This window comes from Vigna unguiculata, chromosome 6 (assembly GCF_037176805.1).
Source record: "Vigna unguiculata cultivar grain cowpea cultivar isolate G323 ecotype 2 chromosome 6, ASM3717680v1, whole genome shotgun sequence".
Lineage (NCBI taxonomy): Eukaryota > Viridiplantae > Streptophyta > Magnoliopsida > Fabales > Fabaceae > Vigna > Vigna unguiculata.
In genome coordinates this window covers 48,091,270-48,117,060 of record NC_140797.1, presented here as the reverse complement: position 1 = coordinate 48,117,060, position 25,791 = coordinate 48,091,270, and the positions used below count along the sequence as shown (strand labels likewise).

General features: G+C 32.8%; 3 protein-coding genes across 5 annotated transcripts; 2 read left to right on the top strand and 1 right to left on the bottom strand.

Annotated features, from left to right (window-relative positions):
- Positions 1-800: 800 nt before the first annotated feature.
- LOC114187741 (heat shock 70 kDa protein, mitochondrial) lies at positions 801-4,490 on the top strand. The gene is made up of 6 exons (XM_028076094.2): positions 801-1,089; positions 1,790-1,854; positions 1,940-2,018; positions 2,120-2,686; positions 2,783-3,403; positions 3,650-4,490. Exons 1-6 carry the CDS (start codon positions 1,021-1,023, stop codon positions 4,271-4,273), a joined length of 2,025 nt encoding a protein of 674 aa, XP_027931895.1. The 5' UTR covers positions 801-1,020; the 3' UTR covers positions 4,274-4,490.
- Positions 4,491-8,091: 3,601 nt separating this feature from the next.
- Positions 8,092-15,692, top strand: LOC114186928 (DNA polymerase V family). The gene is made up of 8 exons (XM_028075007.2): positions 8,092-8,778; positions 9,271-9,396; positions 9,485-9,682; positions 10,324-10,551; positions 10,642-11,766; positions 12,666-12,953; positions 13,939-14,377; positions 14,584-15,692. The coding sequence occupies exons 1-8, from the start codon at positions 8,128-8,130 to the stop codon at positions 15,414-15,416; spliced, it is 3,888 nt and encodes a 1,295-aa protein (XP_027930808.2). The 5' UTR covers positions 8,092-8,127; the 3' UTR covers positions 15,417-15,692.
- Positions 15,693-16,111: 419 nt separating this feature from the next.
- LOC114186929 (transcription factor GTE7-like) lies at positions 16,112-18,612 on the bottom strand. 3 transcript variants are annotated; one of them, XR_003605174.2, is made up of 4 exons: positions 17,047-18,612; positions 16,716-16,935; positions 16,497-16,625; positions 16,112-16,393 (listed from the first exon to the last, which is right to left on the bottom strand). XR_003605174.2 is itself a non-coding variant. In XM_028075008.2 (3 exons), the coding sequence occupies exons 1-3, from the start codon at positions 18,358-18,360 to the stop codon at positions 16,567-16,569; spliced, it is 1,593 nt and encodes a 530-aa protein (XP_027930809.2). In that variant the 5' UTR covers positions 18,361-18,612; the 3' UTR covers positions 16,112-16,566. The 3 variants fall into 3 exon arrangements, 1 of the variants encoding a protein (XP_027930809.2); XR_003605173.2 differs by having other exon boundaries at positions 16,517-16,625; XM_028075008.2 differs by having other exon boundaries at positions 16,112-16,625.
- Positions 18,613-25,791: the final 7,179 nt, after the last annotated feature.

Below are 25,791 nucleotides of genomic sequence, written 5' to 3'. Positions count from 1 at the left end.
CTTTGTCTTGTGACTCGAGCTTTATGTCATCAATGGTAAACCTGATAAAGGCTTAATACGTTATAAATTTAGAAAAGGAAACTATTCCAAAGGCTTAATCACGAGTTAGACGAGAGAACAATATAAGAAAGAGAACATATAATTTTCTATATCAAGGTATTTGGATATTTTCAACCTGGATGTTACTTATTCATCAGGTCACAACAATTCAACTTTTTATTTTTTATTTACATTTTTGAGTTCTTAAAATAGTTTACTTTTAAAATAATCCTTAATTACTTTTTTATAATTTGAAGTAAGGCATGTCTTTAATCCAACAAGTTCAATTTTTTCCTTAAATTGACTTCACAAGTAATGACGAATTCGTGAATTCGTGCATTTCATCCATAATTTTTTTCATTAAACTATAATTACTTGAACAATAAAATAATAAAATTATAGCTAATTTTTATGATCTATATCTTATCTAAAAGAAGTTTAAAAAGGCACCGTTCTTAAAGGAAGTTTAACAAAATTGCCAATATTATAAGAAAAAAATAGAAAAAAAAAATTGGCAATATTCAGGCTGGCCTAAGTCCTATAAGTACGAAAAATAGCACGAAAAAAAATTCTCTATTTAAAATTGCGAACATATAAATTTTTAATATTTACTGTATCATTAACAAGTACTGCATTGCATTTTGCCTAAATATAGAATTATGACATTGTCAAAAGAAAATAGTACCAACCAATGAAGCAGTTGTGTGCGTGGTAGTCCTACGTGCCACATAACCCAACCAAACACCCGTGACGACACCGTTTGGGGTGATCATCTAGAACCTTCCTAGTCTGAGTTTCTCTCTCATTCAAAGTAGAAGAACTAGAATAATCTGCCACCTTCCTCTGGAACCGACACCGTTTTCTTTTCTTTTGCTATTACAAGGACCAAAACCCTAAACCCTTATTCTCAAAGATATAAAAACACATCTCCCCACCTTCCCGTATCTTCCATTTCGTCCTGATCAATCTCCCCTCCTGGCTATGGCTGCCGTGCTTCGCTCTCTCCGCCGCCGTGATGTCGCCTCCGCCACCTTCTCTGCTTATCGCTCGGTAGCACCTTCACCTCTTCCATGCCTCCTTCTTTTCATTATTTATATGATTACTTGTTGTGATGGTTGCTCCATGTTACCTGGTTTTACCGATTTGATCCATATAGGCCTTAACTATTTCTGTTTCTCATAATTCGTTTTGAACCATCTATTTGTTGATTTTCATCAGGTTTTGGCTCAAATTGTTTAGACTTTTAGATTGCTATTTTTCGTTATTCTAATTCTTTATCTAGTGTTGTCCTGGCTGTTGGATATCGATGTGTCGCTGCGAACAAACTTATGGTTAAGAAAAACATAAACAGGAATATAGCTCACCTGTCCTTATGGTGTAGATCCTTGAATTTTAATATTCAGAAACTGTGTCATGAATGTGACTTTTATGCCAAACTTGTATACGGGTTATATAAGCAGTTATCAGTTTTGGTGGACTTCGCAGCTGCTCGATGATACTGCTTTTATCAGTTTTAATTTTGTTTTTCATGAATCATGGCCTGCTTTTCTAGCAATTCTTTAATTGCTTTATTCTACATCTAACCTGAAACCTCGTCTCCATTTTTTTTCGACTTTTGGGTACTCAAAGAAGTACTCGGGTTCTTGTTGTTGTTTTTATGCCGTTGCCCATTTTTGAGTTGTGTTATGAATAATATGTGACAACTGTAGTTTTGGTGGAAGATTTTTCTTACTTTCGCTTTTTTGTGCAGTTGACGGGAAGCGCTAAGCCAGCATATGTAGCTCACAAGTGGTCTTCTTTGGCTCGACCATTCAGGTGGGATTTGTTGTTATGGTTTTGTAATAATCCTCATCAGGTGTTGATCAAAATTACTCACTGTGATTTTTCATCTTCATTACAGTTCAAGACCTGCGGGAAATGATGTCATTGGTATTGATTTAGGTACAACCAATTCATGTGTTTCCGTCATGGAAGGAAAGGTAACAATAATTCGTGTTCACTTTTGGATTGTTTGTTCACTTTTGGATTGTTTGTTCGTGTATATATGTTATTTGTGCTGACTCAAGATATATCTTTTCAGAACCCCAAAGTTATTGAGAATTCTGAGGGTGCTAGAACGACACCATCTGTGGTTGCTTTTAACCAGAAAGGGGAGCTGCTTGTTGGTACCCCAGCCAAACGTCAAGCTGTTACTAACCCGACAAACACTGTTTTTGGTACCAAGCGTTTGATCGGTAGACGCTTTGATGATCCTCAAACACAAAAGGAGATGAAAATGGTTCCGTACAAGATTGTTAAGGCTCCAAATGGTGATGCGTGGGTTGAGGCTAATGGACAACAGTACTCTCCTAGCCAAATTGGTGCTTTTGTTCTCACCAAGATGAAGGAAACTGCAGAAGCTTATCTTGGGAAGTCAGTTTCGAAGGCGGTAATTACTGTACCGGCTTATTTCAATGATGCTCAGAGGCAGGCTACAAAAGATGCTGGTAGAATTGCAGGTCTTGATGTGCAGAGAATTATCAATGAACCCACTGCTGCAGCACTTTCATATGGAATGAACAACAAGGAGGGTCTCATTGCCGTTTTTGACCTTGGAGGTGGAACGTTTGATGTATCCATCTTAGAAATTTCGAATGGCGTGTTTGAGGTATGTTGATTTGTTTCTTCTGCGTCTTTCATTCCTTCTTAACCTGTCAAAATTAATAATAGGACGAGATTGTACTAACAATATCTTCTCATTAAGGTGAAAGCAACAAATGGTGACACTTTCTTGGGAGGAGAGGATTTTGACAATGCCTTGTTGGATTTTCTGGTGAACGAATTTAAAAGAACCGAGAGTATTGACCTTTCAAAGGACAGGCTTGCACTGCAGAGGCTTCGTGAAGCTGCTGAGAAAGCTAAGATAGAGCTGTCTTCAACATCTCAAACTGAGATCAACCTGCCTTTCATTACTGCTGATGCTTCTGGTGCTAAGCATCTGAACATAACATTGACTAGATCTAAGTTTGAGGCCTTGGTAAATCACTTGATCGAAAGGACCAAGGCACCATGCAAAAGCTGTGTGAAGGATGCTAACATCTCTGTCAAGGATGTTGATGAGGTTCTTCTTGTCGGAGGGATGACTAGGGTACCCAAAGTCCAAGAGGTGGTTTCAGATATCTTTGGAAAGTCTCCTAGCAAAGGAGTAAATCCTGATGAGGCAGTTGCCATGGGGGCGGCAATCCAAGGTGGTATCCTACGTGGAGACGTTAAAGAGCTACTGCTCCTGGATGTAACTCCGCTTTCTCTGGGTATCGAGACTTTGGGTGGTATCTTTACTAGGTTGATCAATCGCAACACAACTATTCCAACTAAGAAGAGTCAGGTAATCCTTAATGCTACTAACGATTGATTAAGAAAATTCGTTCTAATTTAACATTGAAATCGTACAATACAGTCAATATATACAGTCAAGGTTGATGAAATATTGTTTAATTAAAGTTCCCCATGAAGTATTGTGTATCTACTGCAATATATACACAGTTTAGGTTTAAATAACAGGCTTTTCTACTTTGTAGTATTAATTATTGCTATGTTGTTGAATCTTTTCTGAATTGCATCATTGTTTCAGGTCTTTTCAACTGCAGCCGACAATCAAACTCAGGTAGGTATCAAGGTGCTACAAGGTGAGCGTGAAATGGCTGCAGACAACAAAACGCTTGGAGAATTTGACCTTGTTGGTATTCCTCCTGCTCCCAGAGGTCTTCCTCAGATTGAGGTCACGTTTGACATTGATGCCAATGGAATTGTTACCGTCTCTGCCAAAGACAAGTCTACTGGGAAAGAACAACAAATCACCATTCGGTCTTCTGGCGGACTTTCGGAAGATGAGATTGAAAAGATGGTCAAAGAAGCAGAATTGCACGCCCAGAAAGACCAAGAAAGAAAGGCTCTTATTGACATTAGAAATAGTGCTGACACTACCATATATAGCATTGAGAAGAGTTTAGGGGAATACAGAGAGAAGATTCCCAGTGAAGTGGCCAAAGAAATCGAGGATGCAGTTTCGGATTTGAGAAAGGCTATGTCTGGGGATAATGTTGATGAAATTAAGTCTAAGCTTGACGCTGCAAACAAAGCTGTATCCAAAATTGGGGAGCACATGTCAGGTGGTTCTAGTGGCGGTTCCTCAGCCGGTGGTTCACAGGGTGGGGACCAGGCTCCAGAGGCAGAGTATGAGGAGGTCAAGAAGTGAGGCGAGGAAGGGTTTTCTTCCCACTACATTCTGATGTATTGTTTAGATCATAAGTTAGAGAGATCAATCATCTTTTTCTCATTTAGCATATCATATAAGATCACTTATTTTTGTACTAAAGGTTGGAGTTCATTTTTTTTACCTTGAGGCCTTTCCAATATGTAGTACTGTACTTGCTATTTGAATGACGATATTCAAAGTTTTGCCTTCTCGTGTACTTTGCCTCCACTGACGAAGCCAAACTGTATCGGTCACTGGGGCAGATATCTAGTAACGTCTGCATCTCTACAATGCTTACTAAAATTTATTCAGAATCTGAGGTGTAATCATGATGAATGAGACAATTATTGTACCATGATAAAGGTTATATTTCCGACAATCATTCAATTTCAATTTTGTAATATCTGAGTTATGGGAGTTTTAGTAGCACTTGATCAATTAAATTGTATCGAAGTATTAGTGCTAAAAGCAATTGGAATTATGAGGGAGTACCGCTGCAGTATCACACTGACATGTTAGTATGTTGTGTGTGACTTTTCTAGCCATTTTTAGTGTGTAGAGTTAGCAAAACAATATGAACATATCATTCTCTTTACTTTCACCAATCATTACATTTTTCCATATTTTTTTTTCTGTTTATACGCATTTGTGTATATTATAATTATTCATATGTATAAATGTTTCTTTCTTATTTTCAAAGTTGATTGTTGTAGTACACAAATATGTAGTGTGATTTTAATATTTTACTTTACTCGTTTTAAGGTGTTTATTTTATGTTTGAGACAAAATTAAGTTTTCCTCTCTAAAAATTAAATGCAACATTTTATTCATCAGATGATTCTAGACTTTCCTAATTAATAAAAATACTACTACCTTTTCCTAACTTGACATGTTTTTAACTATTATATAAATCAATACTATATGAATAATGATATAAATTAGTGTATTTTAAAAAATAATTAAAGATTTCAAATTTTTATATATTTTTTTAGATCATTATGAGAGCTACAAAATATGACTGAATATCGTAAAACCAAGAATTATTCATTCTCGGGCCGAAAACATTTCATATAAAGTCAAGGGTAGTTTCGCAGCATTCTAACAACGGGCTGAGAGAACTGAGAACGGTGGTGTCGATCAACCAACAAATAACGTGATTAGGATGTTAAACCTTATTAACTTATATAATGATAATTATGGAGTGAGTGATGGTTGCTGAGTGCAAGTACCCTCCGAGAAAATAAAAAATATAGCAAGTAGATCAGATCTCCTGAAGTAGTGTAGGAAAACCAAAAACTATTGAGAGACATTCGACTATGCAAGAACAGGAGTTATGTGATCTATTATAACATTGAGATAATTACCAACAACTTTTTATAAAACAGTTGCTATAATTTATTATAAATTGCATTCTACATTTATATTTATTTTTCATTCATTTTTTTTCCTACGTTTTCTCCACATGGAACAAATATTGAGGAAGTTGTTACCATACTATAATTTCTAATATTTAATCACTTATTGTAGAATTGCATTTACTTTTCTACAGTTAAGTAATATAAAAAAAAAAAAACTAAAATAAAATCTTTAAATAACTAGAGTCTCATATACATTAAAAGAAATAATATAGTCTTACATGTATTTATGGTCCCACCTATACTTATACTTAGTTACAATCACTAAAATTTACACTTAGCTATATGGTTAAATATTAAAATTTTGTTTTGTAAATATTTGCGGTGGATATCTATAGATATTTAAAAAATATGCAAATATTCACATAATGAGTATCTATATAAATATAGATACGAGACGGATCTTTATTAAGCGAATAAGATATAAAGGAACTATTATTCATATCCTAATAACATATCTACGTGTGAAAGAGTGTACATTTTTACTTTCTCATCCTTTATATATTTTATTATCTCTCCATCTATAAATGAAGAAGAGAGAAAAGATGTTTTATTTTCCAATACTGGTTTACATAAATAATAATAATAATAATAATAATAATTACAATATAATAAAATTTAATTTAAAAGATAACATGGTCAAGTTCCTGCCTTGTTTTATATGAAAAGCAAAAAAAATATATTATATAAGGGTGATATTATTTCGACATCTTTAAATCAAAAATATCCATTTCATAATTTAAAATAATAATATTTATTTTATTTTTAACATAAAATCTTAAAAAATACTCAGACACTTTTTAAAAAATATTCTTATTTTACAACTTTTTTGAAATAAATTAAGATTTTAAGGTAAAAATTTAAGGTAAATATATCAATTTTGGTATGCATTTTAAAAATATAAGTAGGAATGGAAAATAAATTTATCTTTTGCGAATATTGTTTAAATCTATTTGTTTTTAGTTTTGATGGAATTTTTTTGCATTAATTGAATATTAGTATGTGTAATAACATCTATTTTTTTTTATTGGATATAAGGATGAGAATTAATATGTACATATTTATATACGTTTGTTTTAAATGAAAAGGAAAACAAGAATTATAATATGCTGATCTATCCTTGCTCTTTCTCTTTTAAATTTTAAACATGTAATTCAAAAGAAAATATTTGGTTTTCTAGTTTTGATAGACCGATTGCATTTCACACTTTTTTTTTTCTTTTTCATAGTGCTAAGTTGATTTGGTTTGTCAAGATGTGCAAATACATATTTACAAGAAAAAAATGAGGGGTAACTTGTTATTTTGCCCAACGCCAGTGACTTTTTTTTATTCTCTCTTATTTTTTTAAATGTGTCTGTTTATTATAAATTAGAAAATGAGACTTCAAATAAATAAAATTTTAATAATCATTGATTTACTATTCTAATTTTTTTAATTTGTTCAATTTGGTCTCTAAATTTTTGGAAGATTCAATTTGTTATCTTTATCTTTTAGAGTAAATCAGTTTAGTATTTTCCGTTATTTGTCTTTGTCGTTTATATCTTGGTGATTTATTACTATGCAACAAATTAAACAACTAATCTTAATACTATACTGAATACACTTATACACTTGATCAATGAAACATCCATAGAGAAACTAAAATGATGTTAACTACATCCAACAAACAAATCAACCAAATTAGCAATTTCATCCACGTTTTTATTGCATAGTGACAACTCACTATTATGCAAATGATATTAACTGAAATATAAAGGAGATACTAAACTGAACCACTTTAAAAAAATAAGAGTGTCAAATTGAATCTTCCAAAAATTTTGAGACTAAAGTGAATCTTCTAAAATTTCGAAAATCAAATTTAACCAACTCAAGAAATTGAGAGACCAAATAAATAATTATACCATAATATTTTTTATCACACTCGATCAAACACACTTAATTTTTGTTTTTAAAGTTGTAATTTCACATGGTATACATGTAACTAGAGAAAATCTCTTAGATGTTAGACTTTCTTCTTTCAACTCTATTTACACGGTCCCTTTTAATTAGTTTTTAAAAAATTCAGCTTACTTTTCTAAATTGACAATGGTTCAAAAACTCTATATTATAATTAAAATAATTCATTATAAATATACATGTATTTTATATATTGAAAAAAGTGTTCTATTATAAAATTAAAATATAAAATAATTTATATTATTTATATTTATTTATTATGAGTACACATGAATTCTGGTTTAATTTTGAAAAGAAAAATAAAACTAGGTAGAGGACGAGTGTAAGACATTGCATTTCCTAATAAAATGTACTGTAATTAAATAAATACAGTTATATTCTCTACATACTTTTCAAATATTAATATTTTATATTTTTGCAAACAAATTCCATAAAAATAAAAGGAGTATTTCGAAATAAAGAAATAAATATTAAGAGTCCGACATGACAGAAAGTCTATACTTCAATATTGTTAGCTTTGCTGGCAGAGAAGCGAGTGTGAGTGTGAGAGGTTTAAGAATCGAAGCGGAACCTAACCCTAACCTAAACCCCCGAACGACGCCGTCTTCCGCCGCAAAACCAATGGGTAGTAGCAGTAAGAAGAGGAGCTCCGTTGCCGAGGAACAAACCCTCGCCACCGACGATTCTCCCAAACCGCTCAACAAGAAATCCAAGAGCACTGCCGTCTCCGGTGATGGCCAGCAAGAAACTTCAGTCATGCCAATGGAGAGGAAGAAGAAGCGCAAAGCCTTGGACAAAGAGCGGCACCGTACGTCATCACAACCGCAACCCAAGCTGGTAGCGTCTGAATCCAAACCAGTTCCTAGTACCGCCGGCGGCGCTCTCCCTGAGTTTCACATTGGTGTATTCAAGGACCTCGCGGCGGCGTCCGAGGCGGCGAGGGAAGCCGCTGCAAAACAAATGGTGACGGAGTTGAAGGCGGTTCAGAGCGCCTATGATGCGCGTGAGGAGAAGGAGAATGGCGAGGGTGGATTCAAGTTGGAAGCGGAGAAAGACGATGGATTGGATAACTGTGCTCCATCTGTGAGATACGCTGTTCGTAGGCTCATTCGCGGTGTTTCTTCGTCCAGAGAGGTTTGTGGTATTGTGTAATATTGCTCTTTTTTGGGTATTGGAGTGTTGGAACTAGCTTTCTTTTATTTAAAATGTTCGAATATGCTTTATGTTTTCATGATTTATTTGGTACCCGATTTTGTCATGTTTTCTTCCCTTGAGGTGGTAAACTTTCTGTTAAACTGGTTCGAAGAAGACTATGTTTTAAACTTTTAAATGAAAGAAGCATGGATGGATATTCACGCTTTTTATATTTGAAATGCCGTTTATATGATGTTAGCATGGATCATAAAGCATTTTGTTGCAACTTTTATTTAGAAAGAGATCTCACGATATTTGATAATCGTCTCTCTCTCTCTCTGAATTGTGCCAGGAAAATTTTGCTGATCACGTTTAATTTTTATCTTGATGTTGATTGTATAGGTTTTTGCTGGAATAAGTAAATTCTGTTCGTTTACGCTGGAAGTTGCTTGCTGATCTTTTGCTAAAATAACACTTTTATTTCCTTTTCAGTGTGCGCGACAAGGCTTTGCATTAGGCTTAACTGTTTTAGCTGGCACTGTTCATAACATTAAGATTGAATCATTCCTTAAACTTGTAGTCAATTTGCTGGAAGTAACTTCATCAATGAAGGGTCAGGTAAGAAATCAGTGGCTTGGTTATTTTGTTTTAGATCGTTAGTCAGCATGATAAGTGCTATATTTGCATACTCCTTGTGAAATTTCAGGAAGCAAAAGATTGTCTATTGGGGCGCTTATTTGCTTATGGAGCTCTGGCACGATCAGGAAGACTTACAATGGAGTGGAATATAGATAAAAACACTCCTTGCATAAGAGAATTTATCACTGTACTTATCTCTCTTGCAAATAAAAAGCGATACTTGCAAGAGCCTGCTGTTTTGATAATATTGGACGTGGTTGACAAGGTTTGTAAATAAAAATCTTGAGAGTTTTGCCTATAAAATGAATATGTTTTTGATTGACTCGGGTTTCAATTAGTCCTGACATGATCATTCTTTACTTACATTCAACAAAAAGATTTTTCCATCCACCCATATACATGTGTAAAACTATGTGTGGGAGAGATTTTCTATAGCCATTGCCTGTTTCCTAGTAAGTATAGCTGTAATAATGTGAAAGTAGCCTTTTGACTTATGGGATATTTTGGTGCATTCTAGGACTAAATTACTTGCGCATTTTATGTCATATTCTTGGATCTTGTGTGTGATATTCTGCAATTTCTTCTGGATCTCAGGCTATTATTATTCTCCTTTTGATGCTATTATATGATTCACAAACATTTCTACTCTTAGCATATCCTTGTATGCGTACATGCAACTGCATAGGTCCTCATAGGCACGTGCAAAACCACTTGCGTTGTTGGAAGTGTCTATGCTACAATTAGATCATTTTCTGATCGGGTCATCTGCTGAACCTTGAAATTCTCTCATGGGTCATTTTTTATGCAGTGTTTTATTTGACTAATTGCCACAGCACTTGCGTGTTATTCTGAAACTCACTTTACACTGCTACAGGCTATTGCTTATTACTTACTTTATTATTGTAGTTGCCCGTTGAAGCCGTGGTGAATCATGTTCTTGAAGCTCCAGGGCTACATGAGTGGTTTGAAGCTGCTATAGAAGTAGGAAATCCTGATGCTTTGTTCCTTGCTTTAAAAGTTAGAGAGAAGATTTGTATTGACAGCTCCTTGTTTGGCAAATTATTGCCAAATCCATTCAACTCTAGCGAGCTTTTCTCTGCTGATCACCTGTCCTCCCTAAGTAATTGCTTGAAGGTAGATTATGTAAATTCACTAATGTGTGGCCGATACTGTTCTGGATGAAGTAATAGAAAGAATTTCTAACTTATTTTCCGAATTTGGCAGGAATCAACATTTTGTCAACCTCGGGTTCATAGTGTCTGGCCAGTTTTGATAAATATTCTTTTACCTAATACTATTTTGCAAATAGAAGATGCAGCATCAGCTTCAAATTCATTGAAGAAACACAAAAAGAGCCGAAAATCTAGCTCTTCTGATGAAGAGATTGCGAGGAATCTTCGGTCTTTTTGTGAAATAATTATTGAAGGATCCCTTCTCATGTCATCTCATGACCGGAAGCACTTAGCCTTTGATGTTCTCTTTCTTCTGCTCCAAAAGTTGCCTGCGTCTTTACTTCCAGTTGTTCTGTCTTATAAAGTTGTTCAGTGCATGGTAGACGCACTGTCTGCAAAGAACACATGGCTGTTTAAAGTAGCTCAGCATTTTCTTAAACAGTTGTCAGATTGGGTGGGGGATGACGATGTCAGAAGAGTTGCTGTTATAGTGGCTATTCAGAAGCACAGCAGTGGAAAATTTGACCGTGCAACAAGAACTAAACATGTTAAAGATTTTATGTCACAGTTCAAAACTGAACCTGGTTGCATGCTCTTTGTTCAGAACTTAATTAACCTGTTTGTGGATGAAGGTAATGCTGTGGAGGAACCTTCAGATCAGAGTCAAACCACAGATGAAAATTCTGAAATAGGATCTATTGAGGATAAGGATTCTCCCAGGTCCAATGGGAATTCTGAATTTTTGAAGAGTTGGGTTATAGAATCCCTTCCAAGTATTTTAAAATTCTTGAAGCTAGATGATGAAGAGAAGTTCCGAGTACAGAAAGAAATCATGAAGTTTCTGGCTGTTCAGGGTCTATTCACCGCCTCTCTTGGTTCTGAGGTAACGTCATTTGAGTTACAGGAGAAATTCAGATGGCCAAAATCCCCCACATCGAATTCTCTCTGCAAGATGTGTATAGACCAGCTACAATTGTTATTAGCAAATGCTCAGAAAGGGGAGGGTTCTCGTCCTTTGGCTAATAGCACTGAGCCAAATGATCTTGGTTCATACTTCATGAAATTCTTTGGCACCTTTTGCAACATTCCTTCTGTTTCCCTCTTCCGGTCTTTAGATGATGCAGATCAAAAGGCAGTAAAAAGTTTGCAGGCAGTGGAAGCAAGATTGTCCAGAGAGGTAATGAATCTTGTGACCTATTGATGCTTAGACGATGTAATTTTTCTTCACTATGATGAAAGCTAGGTAGTTCCATTTGCTAGGGAGTATTGTCCCATGTGTAAGAATCCACGAAATCTTCAAGTTGAATAGGAGGGTGGTTTGTTGTAAGTTGTTTTTCCGGTTTGTTGTAAGTTGTTTTTCCTTGTGTATGTCCCCCTACCATCCCTGTATTTTGGGCTTGTATGATTGTTTTAGAATATCTAAGGCATTATTCTTAGATTTTTTCTTTTATACTTGTATGATTGTTTCCCAAGATCTGGTATATTTAGCTTCTTAGTGTCTCTGGGCAGATTAGCACAAAGTGTAGTTTGTTGTGTTTATTGTTAGTAAGTTAGGAATATGAAAGATAGAAGTGCTAATATATTCCTTGCAATTTACATGGTGAGGATGAAAAAATTGTTGAATCTGTTCAACAAAACGGAAATAGGAAAAATAAGTGGGTGATGATGGTACACCGTAGATATTGTGGTAATTTTTATGTGGCATTTGCACACACACACACATATATATATAAATATATATTTATATATATATATATATATATATATATATATATATATATATATATATATATATATATATATTCTTGTGTAATCTTTGACCTCCATATGTATTATGTTTGATAGTCTGATTATCTTGTTATTCTCCAAATCAAGAAAGTATTGCTTATCATTATGTTTTGAATATATTAAATGCGTTTACGTTTCCAATTTGTACTGTAGTTATGAAGTATTAGGAGGATGAATACAAGCATGTTGGACTGTCTGTGCTTCAGTATTTTTACGATGAAATAATTTTTGTATATATATACATATTAATTATATTCTTCCCTTTTATATTGTGGTAATGGTAATCAGGAACGGAGCCATGATTGTAACACTGATGCTAATAAATTACATGCACTGAGATACTTGCTCATCCAGCTACTTCTGCAAGTACTTCTTTGTCCAGGGGAGTACGCTGAAGCTGCATCTGAACTCGTTATTTGTTGTAAGAAGGCATTTTCTGGTTCTGATCTTCCCGAGTCCTCTGGAGAAGAAGATGTGGAGGTTGATGATGCTCCCGAACTGATGGATGTTCTTGTAGATACATTACTCTCTCTGCTTCCACAATCATCAGCTCCTATGCGATCTTCCATAGAACAGGTTATGATGAAATATGTTGTGTTTATCTTTTACAACTTTCATTGAAATGATTACGAAACAAAGAAAATTATCTTTTACAACTTCACAATTGTACATTCAGTATATCAGAATAACAAGACTATATGCAGAAAGTGTAAATTTCATGTTTGGGGATCAATGATTCTTGATTTTGTTTTTTATTGGACAGTTCAGATGTTAAGACATTCCATTAAAAATGGAAAGTATGTGGTCAAACTTCTCCCCAATTTTAACACCTTGTAAAAAAATCCCTTCCAATTTATCTTAACATAATCAGCTGCTACAGTGAAACGAGTCATTACTTCTCCAACTGGCATGTCTTATTTATTTTTTATTTTGTTGAGTTTAAATGAAATGTTACTAGATTTCTATGGTTGGAAGTAATTCTTTATATGGGCTTTATGGATCCTGCATGACACTGTAGTTGTACTGGTTTCATGGAGGCATGGTATGTTTAAAGCACCTATTCCATTTTAAGGGCGGGTGGAATACTGTTGTATTCTACTAGGAGCCAAAACCAGAATGCCCCATTCCCAACTCATTTCTTGAATTTCAGACACCGTCTTGATTTGTGGGTGATTGATGTAGCTTCCTCTAGATTTCTTTGTTTTTTTCCTTACACTATGCAACAACTATCATATCTAAAACCAGCATTTGCAAGCCTCGACGAATTTTTTCACCTTGTTTATGCGAGTTATGATTCTTGAACTGTCTGTTGATTGAGATCTTGAATCGATGATATGGACATGCTAGCCAGTATAATGAATGCAATCTTGGTTGGGGTATGAGTTTCGAACATGTTATGTAGATTTGTTTTAGATGGATTGACAATTGTGCAGTGTACTTTAGAGATTTGTTGGAAGAAAATGTCATGTCTTAGTAGGGCTGGACTTGTAATTTAAATTTGACCTAGATATCATGTCTTATCTACTGTTTTTCATTTTATCTAACACGGCTCTATGTGTAGGTATTTAAATATTTTTGTGGTGATATCACTGATGATGGACTGATGCGAATGTTGCGAGTCATTAAGAAACAGCTAAAGCCTGCTAGACATCCAGATACAGCGAGTGTCTCAGATGATGATGAGGATGATGACGACTTTATCAATATTGAAGATGAAATTGACCAAGCTGAGACAGGTGAAACAGGTGAGAGTGATGGGCAGACAGATGACTCTGAGTCAGTAGTTGAGGTGGAGGAGGCTGATCATGGCCATTCTGAAGCTTCTGATGATTCTGATAGTGGGATGGATGATGATGCTATGTTCAGGATTGATACATATCTTGCCCAGATATTCAAAGAAAAGAAAAATCATGCTGGAGGTGAAACTGCCCATTCCCAGCTTGTGTTGTTCAAACTTCGAATCCTTTCATTGTTGGAAATTTTCCTTCATGAAAATCCAGGTAAGAATACATTGCTTATAGTATTTATCGCTGGGTTAGCTTTATTCTTAGAGCACTACTATTCTCATGTTAACTTTGTGGAGGTTCAACAGTTTCTGATTTATTGCAATACTAACGTGGTATTGACATGATTTTCTGACAAGCTTTTAACGTTTCCTTCGTCTAGTGTATTGCTCAATTGCTCATGGTGTTTTGCTACTCTACAGGTAAGCCTCAGGTTCTTATGGTCTACTCAAATTTGGCTCAGGCTTTTGTTAACCCTCACACAGCAGAAGTTAGTGAGCAGCTTGGACAGCGTATATGGGGAATATTACAAAAGCAAATATTTAAAGCAAAGGATTATCCAAGAGGTGATGGTGTCCATTTATCCACTCTTGAATCTCTGTTGGAAAAAAGTCTAAAACTAGCTTCAAAACCGTTTAAAAGACAGAAGTCAAAGCAATCAGCTGCCTTGAACAGACAAAAAATGGTTTCGTCTCTTGCCCAAACCTCGACCTTCTGGATTTTGAAAATTATTGATTCAAGAAATTTCTCTCAGTCTGAATTGGAGAAGATTATTCAAATTTTCCGCGACGTATTAGTGGGGTATTTTGAAAATAAGAAATCTCAAATCAAATCTGGGTTTTTGAAAGAAATATTTCGAAGACGACCATGGATTGGACATGCTGTATTTGGCTTTATTTTGGAGAGGTGTGGAAGTGCCAAGTCAGATTTTCGACGAGTGGAGGCTCTTGATTTGGTAATGGAAATAATGAAGTCGCTGACGTCAGGCAACAGTGATGAACAGAATGCATCGAAAAAGATTCTTAAAAACAGTTTGGATAAACTTTCTCATTTAATGAAAGAATTAGCAACTAATTTGCCAAGTAAAGCGGCAAGGCGGAGCGAGGTACAAAAGTTTTATGTCAAGGCTTTGGAGATCCTGTCTAAGCTTAACCTCACCAAGCATTATTTTAAAGCTTTGGCACCTGATACCGAAGCTGCCCTTGCGGCTCAACTTGGTGACCAATTCATTACTTTGAAGAAGCTGGAAAAATAAAACATCACAATTTAGATTGCTGTGTTACCACACTCCACAGAAGAAGAAAAAACAAGGAAAAGACAGTGCCGTTCAGGAGATACTTAATTCATTCTGCTCGACTTGTATGGTGAAGACGGTGCTACGAATACCCTTGAGGTGTTTGCAGTGAGAATTTTTGGTAGAACTTTTAGTTAAAAAGATGTTATTTTTTTATAATTGTTGGTCTTTTGGACATTATACTATGGATTTTGTAAACTTTATGATCTGGTGAAAGAGTTATCGTTTTAAATTTTATTGTCTCTCTCGAGCATTAAATTCAAAGGAAGTTTTGTCCTCCCAAGTTCGTTGAAGTGTGTTTGTTCTGCATTGAGTAATTTTTTCGTTAAGAATTTGGCATCAATTAATCTCCTTTTTTCCTTACTATTATTATTATTATTATTACCTTACCTAGGGCGGTGGTACTAGATTTCTAATTCTCTGGGTCCTTCCATCGCAGACACAAATTATACGGCTTAGTCGTTGTGATATCATCCCATTTCAGTTTAAATTATTCAATTAGTTTCCATCCCAGTTTTTTTTATAAATGTTCCTTGGGTGATTATGCGATCAAGCATGTTGTGCTTGTCACATTAAATACAAAAAACGAGTTATCCCAAAATTCCTTTAGACCAATTTACGAAAATTTAAAAAGCACAATACACAAAAATAAAGCCTTTTTTTCAAAAGAGGTTGTTCCATTCTATTTACTGTTGTAATGTGTACAAGGTAAACTCAAAAAACACTAATTCTCTCGGATCTCTATTCCTAATTTTTAACGATTCTATCCTAGAATTTTCACCACACTTAAGCCTACTTTCTGGCCTACAGATTGTCTTGACGATTACTGGGGTTTCGAAATCATTTGTACAACTATGACACCACAAATCCTGGGGCAAGTGGTCGGCGCCACAATCCAACCGTTACCAAAACGAACCAACAAACAACAGTCACAATCCCTGAAAATAAAGATAATCACAAATTTAGCCTAACATTCCATAACTTGAGAAAATAACACAACATGGAATAAAGCGAGCCCTCAGAGGAAGCAAATAAAGCAACCATTTTCTTTATCCGCCTACCCCACAAGATCAGTTTGATCATAAGTTCCAAAATCACAAGGAGTGGACTGCTACAAATGCCCATTGTCTGCTTCAGAATCGCTCCCCGAGGAACTCCCTGAATCCGAATCTGCAATAACACCATCAAACATTAGCATTTTTTCTTCGAAGAAATACTTTCAAATGCAAACCAAATGCTATATTGAGAACAAGTGAATACCACTTGACGATGACGAATCACTGCTTGAACTGCCAGAGCTACTAGAACTACTACTTGCATGCCCTCCACCAACATCTTTATCTTTCTCAATCTCCACAGGGGGAAACATACTCATTGGCATCTCGTCTCCAATGTCAATATCCTCATCCCCAGCTTCTACTTTCTTCGGCTTCTTCACCTCAACTGCACCCCCATCAACCTTCTCGCTAGCAGCCAATTCCTGTCATTTGAATGGTATAAAAATCAACAGAGTTAATATCCCGTTCAACCCTATCGTCAATGCTAGGCAATTACGCAAACCCATTAAGCAAAAATTAGGTAGATAATTTACCCCATTCCCTCTGCTAGACTGCTCATTGTTGTTGTTAATATTTCCCATCAATGCCTGCCTCTTAATCTTGCTAACCATCTTCTTATAATTAGTCACTAACCGATCAAGTTCCCAGAGGGTCTCTGTGTCAACAGCCTCAATATCTAGCTCGATCTCATCCCCATCCTGCTTCAAATGCCCGTTCCTCCTCCTTATGATCTGCACCACCTGTTCCATTTTCTCCGCTGGCAAACTCTGCAACCCTAACCCCAATTTGTGTTTCTCCTCCAGACTCATCTCTCTCTTGTTGGGATCCTTAGCCTTCGGCTTCGGTTGTTTCAAAGGCTTCACAGGAGGGGCTCGCATTGGAGATGGCGTGCGCACAGGAGACTGCACCAATGGAGGGTTTGATGAACTTGCAGGGGGTTGGGGAGGCTCTTGTTGCAATTTCGGAGGAGGAATAGGATTCTCCTTCTTTTTCACCCTTTCCGGCTCAACGTGGCTCCAAGAACTAGCCTGCAATTCCTCGTCGTAATCTTGATCTTGTCTAATCCAACCTTCAGATTTGTCGCGCATCGGCCGATACAGCTCCTCGAACCTTGCCAGAAGCTGCTCCGCCATGGCGTATACGTCATGACCCTTGGGGTTATAAGTCAGTGCATTGTTGAATGTTAACCTCACATCAGAAGCGAAATCCGCAGGCGTGGAGTACACGTTCTTAGAGAGATTCGACTTCACAGTACCAAGATCCATAGGTTGCTTAATTATATCATAGTAATCGTGGAGACCCATTCCGACAACATCAACAGGAACATTGAAGATCCACCCATGTTTGTGTTTCATCAGCTTCTGCAAAATCTGCGAGCAAACCTTCATTGAGTTCCCAACTTCCGAATGCGACCGTTTCAATTCCTTCACGGAATTCAACGGTAAGGGTCGTTTGTTGCCGGAAACCTTTTTGCTTGACGGTTTCTTCGGGTGACCGTTGGAGCTCTGCCCGGGCTGTAACTCGCCGGATTCGATACGATTTCTGCACTTACGAACCTGTTCAAGCTCCGACACAAGGCGATTTTTTATGTCGTTGAGCTCCTTCTTTGTGCACGTAGAGATGCTGAAGCACACGTATTGAGAGTGACTTACGCCAGCGTCGTTCGATCTCCTGTTGATAGAGGAAGCATCGTCGGACGCCGATTGGGTCCTTTTGCTATTCGCTAATTTAGGATTGGAATTAGGGTTAGGGTTAGAGAAAGGTACTTTTCCCATGAATCCAGCTCCACCGCCTCTATGCTGTGGCCAATTCGGTTCGTTCCGGTTAGCAAGGACGGCGGAAGCCATAGAGGTGCGAAATCACGGCCGTCCGGTGAGATTCCACCGTCTCTCCGGCGTGAACTCTCCAATGCGGGTCGAACAACGCATAGGTCAGCGGTGAACTGGAAATCACGCGCGAACTGTACCCTCACGCGCTCTCGGAAACCCTTACGCGCCGCCGGCGGAGAGACCGATTTGAAAGAGAAGGCCGGAAAACTTTAGACGTAGCGTTTAGGGTTTGTAGCTCGGGTTACCCTAATCTGTGCGAGGAATGAAAGGGGCAAGAGCCGCTTCTTAAAGGCAATGAGATCTGCCCGTGGGTGCTTCGGGAAGCTCCATCTACCGTTGATTCATTCTTGATTCATGATCTAACGGATGGCGTCGTTTTCTCAGCTGTCCCGAAAGCTGACCGCAAGATCTGGCACGGAGGGTGATGATTTCTTGATTCTTCCACGTGTTGCATTCTGGACCGGTAGATGGAGGAGGCCCGTGTTTTGATTTGGATTTGAGTTTGAAGTGCATTTGAGGTGAATGTGTTGTGCATTTAGGGTTTGACAGTGGATGGGGCCCACATTGATGACGTGGATAGAAGCCAAACTGGCGTTTCCAGCGTGTGGGAGGGAAGTTACGCGCAGCGCGTGGTTACAAGGAAAACGCGTGTCAGCATGAAGGGTAGTATAGTAAATAACGTGTAGTTTGGAAGTAGACCGGTTCTTTGATTCTTATGTTTTCACCTAATTATAATATCACCCACATTGGCGCCTTTTATTATTTTCTGAACCATCATTTTTTTCTGACGCAAATTAAATTTAATCAACTCACTTATCAATTTATAACCTGTCAAATCTGAAAATGCATTGTAGAATTTAGTATCTCCTTTATTTATTTAAGAAAATATTAAGAATTTCATATCATTTTTAAAATTACCTCCAAAAACTAGGTTTTTAAAGACTAAACTATTAATTTAATATCAATTATTTTAGTTAAGTATAGGGATGGTTTAGCAACCTGGCTAAAAGAACTGGAAAAGGGATTTTGTTGAAGTGATAATAAATCCAGTTGCCACTTTTTGTCCTTTTGTAAGACGTGTACAAGAATTTTAACATTTCAAGTTTTTTATATAATTAAATTTATGTAAACAAATATTTAAGCGTGTAGATTTTATTAATTCACTGTGAATAATTATTTAAACATATAAAATATATTTGAAATGAACAAGTTAAATTGTTATATAATGCTACATTTAATTGAAGATGGTTTTCTTTTCTCTATAGATAGGGGAAAAAATGTAACTAAAATATTAATACTGTGACATATTAAAAAGGGAATAAAGTGACTAGTATATTAGTGGTTCTCAAACCGTTTAACAAGTTATTTGAGATGAATTTAAAAATTTGTTCAATGAAATCAATATTGTGACATATAAAAAATAATTGCAAAAAAATATTCAAACATATTAGAATTTAGCTTAGCAAAATTCAGATTAGTAAAAATTGGATTTTACTATAAACTTTCAATTATTGTTTAAATTATTTTAATACTTACAATTTTTATTTAATTTGATTCATATAATAATATATTTGATATGAGTATTCATGGATTTTTTATTTTTTATATCAAACTCAATTCAATTCGAATGGGTAAGTCACTATTAAGTGAATTTGATTAAATTCGATCAACATTTCAAAAATTTTCTATTAATTAAAAAATATAATGTTCAAGTGTAAGTATAATTAAAAAAATAATATAATAGTTACAAAAAGAAATTAAAGACATAAACTAAGTCAAACTATAATTAGTTTAATCAAATTGATTTAGAACGTAAAAAGGTAAAATTATAATACAAATTGTTCATTGGTCATTATAAAAAACATTTTGGATTAGATATTAGATTAATCATCTGTCCTATATAAAATTGGTTAGTTTTCTTGAATTGTGTTTACTCAATCATAAATTAGGTTACATTGGTTGATTTGAATTATCGAGTAATCTCACCTTATAAATATCTCTAATATTATCTTGATTAATAATTATTTAGTTGATAAATTGATATAATTGAATTATAGTTTGTATTGAACAATAATAGTGAAATTAGATATCAAGATTCCCCTAGTTTTTAGATCACTTAGGCAAAAAAATTAATTGTAAAAAACTTATTAGATAAACATAACGAAATAGAGCGTTTGTGTGCTATCATGAGTGGATAAATTCAAATATCAAGTCAACAGGTAGTTTTCAGTAGCAGAATTCTAAATTTTGTATTTTGTTAGTAAAAGTTTGCTTTTATATTTTTACATATTATATATATATATATATATATATATATATTTATTTATTTATTTATTTTCGACAAGTATGTTATAAACTTAATCAAATATTATAATATATTCATCAACATGAACCACGTATATTTTATGTTTATAAAAACAGATAAACAATATCACTCTATTTTATCTTATTCTGTATATTATTATATATTCATCAATGCACATCCTTAAAACTTATCCCTTTTGGGTTATCTATATTAGTAAAAAAAAAATGTATCAAAATATTTATAGCATTAAATGCTTTGTGGTTTTGAAATTCAATAGTGTTGAGATTAGTAGTTGGAAGCCATTTGGTATTAGAAAAGCAAAGGGGCTCATGCATGCCTCTCTTACTTCATTCCTCCACACATTCTAACTTAATTTCCTAACATTTGTTGCATCCTTAGATTTTTGTGTTAATTACTTTGTCCTTCTTATTTTGTTATGTTTTTTTGAATCATTTTTATTTAATTTTAATCAAATAATTATAAACTTTTCTATTTTTGAGTCTATTTGTTATTTCATAAATTGTTGTGAATATTAAAATTATAATATATAAAAGATAATAAATATGTTATTGAAATTAAAAAGACAGAAAAAAGAAGAAGAAGAGTTTTCCGAATTGAAATAATTTAAAAAATAATCACATGCCCATCCGCAACTATAAAAAAAGAACGAAACATTTTATTTTCAAAATTCATAAATTTCAAGATTTATTTTTTAATCCCATATTTTAAAATAACAGTAGGTTAAAATACCATTTATTTTTTTTAAAATATATTTATGTATTTTGTAAAATTTTTAAAATATTTCTTAACAAATTTCATATTATTTTGTTTTTTTTTAATTTAAATATATATTTTAAATTCATGTTGTTGGTACTAAAAATTGATATAAAATTAAATTTGATCACGATTTTAACATTTTAATTTCACAGTTATTTTATTTAAATGTATAATTAAATTGTGTATGAGACTGTTATTTAGAATATATATATATATATATATATATATATATATATATAAACGTTAGTAGATCTAAACATATATTTGTATTTTAGAAAGGAAAAAATAATAAAATAAAAAATATATTTAACATTTTACATGTATGCATTTTACTCTGTGCATATTTAAAGAACACGAATAAATACAGTTATACAATTATATGATTTCAAACAATTAAGGTGCAACTACATAAATATGTACTACAGTACTTTTAATAATAATTACAGTAAGTCAAGAAACTTGGAGAAATACAAAGTGACACATTATATCTATTATATAATTTTATAGATAAATTAAATAAATATTTTTTAAATAAGTGCATGCTAGACATTTATAAAAAAATTATTAAAATGTTGAATGAATATTTTGAATACTATATTTTTTATGGATATTTTTTTATCTTTATCTGGTATTGAATGTGAAAGATAGAAAATTTATCTATAATCCTTTTCGTGAGAAAGTTACAAAAAACTTTGTTCATAAAAAAAATGTAAGATAATATGAAAAAAAAAAACTTAGGAATTTTAATCACATTTAAATAATTAATCATGCTTTCATAAAAAAAAAAAAGAATACAAAATTAATAGAAAAATCTATATAACTATCCACTATAAGATGTGCAGGCTCGTATCACACTGCATAAGCACTTATTAAAATCATTATAGAAGCACGATATCTAAAATTTCACAGTAAAACATGTCTTTATCATCATATAAATTGTTTATCATTATATCTATAAATATACATGTATAACATTCGTAACTATGATGTAAAATGCTGATTCATGCGAAACGCTTGACTAAATTTAAGGTAGAAACACATGTATTTATTATTTTCATGTTTTAATATTAATAGTAATAATAATATTAATATTAAATTAATAATTGTTAAGTTTGAGATTAGTTCACCTATACATATAACTGACTAATTGTCAAATAATTTTTCAGTGTCATATATATTAATTATCCTTCTGTGATTTTATAGAAAATTAATTAGTTTTGTAGTGTTCATTTAATTATTATTATTATTATTATTTAACTTCCAGATATGGACTTCTTCCAATTATTTTTCACTAACAAAAAATTGTTAATCGAGTTCAGTGTTAGAAGATAAATTAGTAATATTTCACATTTTAATTTTTAATTAAATTATTTTTCATCACTTGAATTATTCGTATAGTACTGTGAGATTTTCATGGGTTGGTCCTTCTCGTCCTTCTACACTTTTTTTTTTCTTGCTTTTTGCGTCAATTTTGGTTTACTCTTGCGTCATTTATTTTTGTTTGGTTTCGCATTTGGAATGTGTGATCAACATTTTCTGTATTTAGCATTTATTGTTATGATTTTTCATATCTTCTTGATTTTTCTTATTTTAATCTCAAATATCCATGACTGATTTTTTTTTTATTTAAATGTAAAATCAAAGACGTTTTTCCTAGTCATTTTTTAGTGATATTTTTTTATTTCATCAACTAGTCATTTTTCTATTAGTATCACCATGAAATATAAATTATATACTTACTTTTCAGTTAAAATTAAGAAATAGCAATTTATTTTAGCGTAAGTATTACATTAAAGTGCTTATTGTACTACATTTTTAAAATGTATATTGAATCAATATTAATTTTACAATAAAATATATAATTAATTTTGATTAACTTTATAAGATCTGAAATTTTATATGAGATCATTTTTAAATAGATAGAATGAAAAATCTATATAGATTGTAGACGTTTATTATTTATCTCTTCTACATTTTATTTCTTTAACTTTTGGGTTTTCTATTACGTTTGATAATAATGCAAATACTACGGTAATGTCAAATTATAATCCTTGAGCAAAAAAAATTAGGAGGTGGGATAAAGTTAAAATCATCATATTCTTTCTATTTAGGTAAGTAGTTCATTCTTTTATAAGGATTTATTCTTTTTTTTTCAATTTAAAGTGTTTTGTAAATGAGAGATATTATTGGTGTAAGATTTAATATATAGAACTTACCATAAGTTTATCTGAGTTTCTATATGATTGTTAATATGTTAATTTGTAGTATATATATATATATATATATATATATATATATATATATATTTCGGTTGTTTAATTTGGTATATGTTGATTTAATTTAATGAATGAACATTTTGCAAGTTTAAAATTTATAGTATCCATTTCTTAATTGGGATATAACTGGGGCCACCTTAACTATTGTCCATTGCTATCCAAAACCCACACTATTATTACACTCTAAAACGTGCATTACACTCTCAAACACTTATACATGTGATATCTAAGTACCATAAATATATCATGTTCTTCCAAATAATAATGAATTAAAAAGCTAATAAGTTGTTAAAGTGAGACTAATTCAGAAATTAATCAGAAGACAAAGAAATTGTGAAAAATAATTCTACGTACAAAAGTCTTTTCTAGTACTATTGTTTATAATGACAAAAGCGGTTTCTTAAAACTGTATGAATGTATTTGTTACTTAATAATTATATTTAATATGTTACTTTAGAAGTATGACGGTGCCATCATTAATGATTAAAATAGTATAAAATATCAACGACGCCCTGAATCTATGGATGAATCTCAACAGAAAAACGGTCAAACACGATTCCATGAGATATTGTGGAATGACATAATTAATGAACCACATTTTGTTTCATAGTTTTAATAACTCTAGTTAAATAATAATAATAATAATAATAATAATAAAATAAAAATAAAAAAGACCACTAATAACTTAATTCACATCTTTAACCAAACAACAAAAACGCTCTCAGTTCTGGCAGTAACATATAATTAAAATAGATATAATTTTGTGTTAAAAGTCTCACATTAACTAAAGATAAAATAATTATATAATATACATAAGTGAGAGGTGCAAATTTCACATTACAAACTGGTTTTGTGGGAGTTGAATTAGATTTAAAAATCCATTTTTAACATAATATCAGAGTCATTGTTTGAAAAAAAATTCACCCTAACGAGATTGAGGTGGGTTGAAAGTCTCACATCGACTAGAGATACGTTTATATATATATATATATATCTTTTAATCATTTTATTTTTTTCCTTGTATATTTGATGTTTTAAGTTTTAAAATCTTAATTCTCAACTTATGATGATGTTGTATGGAGAAAATATAAGAGAAAGAATATATGTGATATTAATAGAGTATGTTAAGTAAGTCAACGTGTCTATAATTATCAACTCATGCTAACATCTTTAATGAACTTTTTACTTTAACACATTATCTTATTATTAAATATTTGATTTTAATATATTTATTTTCCCATGCTAAACATTAATATAAATTTTAACATTCCGGTTAGGGTGACATCTTAAAATCTATCAAAATAATATATTTATTTGGATTTTTACTTTTGTTTTTCTTAGACATAAACATTATTAAAGTTGTCATAATATAATTTCAATATCTTGAAAATAGAGTTTATAAACATAAAGCTCTTTAATCATTTACCAAACGAAATAGACTCAAATAGAGAATGGAACATTGCCTCTATAGTGAAAGTATTACACAGGTCCTTTTGCATTATACAATCATTAGGCAACATTAAAGTGTCAAAAAATCTAACGTATGCACTTGTATTGTATATTATTATTTTGTGTGTGCGTGTGAGATGAGTCAAGAGGTATTTGCTTTTACATAATTAAGATACAGTAATCTTTGCAGGTAACTGTATTTTTTATGTATACAAAAGTATATTGCTTTCAATCTTCTTAACTTTTTTTTTTTTTTTTTTATCATTGTTACAGTAGACAATAAATATATTTACTGCTATTATTTGTGTTGGAGTTCAATCTAGACTTCAATGAAACTCTTCTTATCGATTCAAGTCTGGAGTTGAGAGAATCTCTTGGAAACTATTGATTTACGTTTCATAAAAAACTATCTATATTTCAGTATAAATAAAATAAAGTATTTAATTAAAATATACACTATAGTATAACACATAGATCAAACAAGTAGCATTGTTAATGTAAATATGCAAATAAATTTAAGCTTTATAATTTTGAATTAATATAATATATGTTTGTTAAAACTTTTATGCATCAAGTTAATGTGATATGAATATATAAATGATAAAATATGTAAATATTAAAAATTCTTAATTAATTGAATAT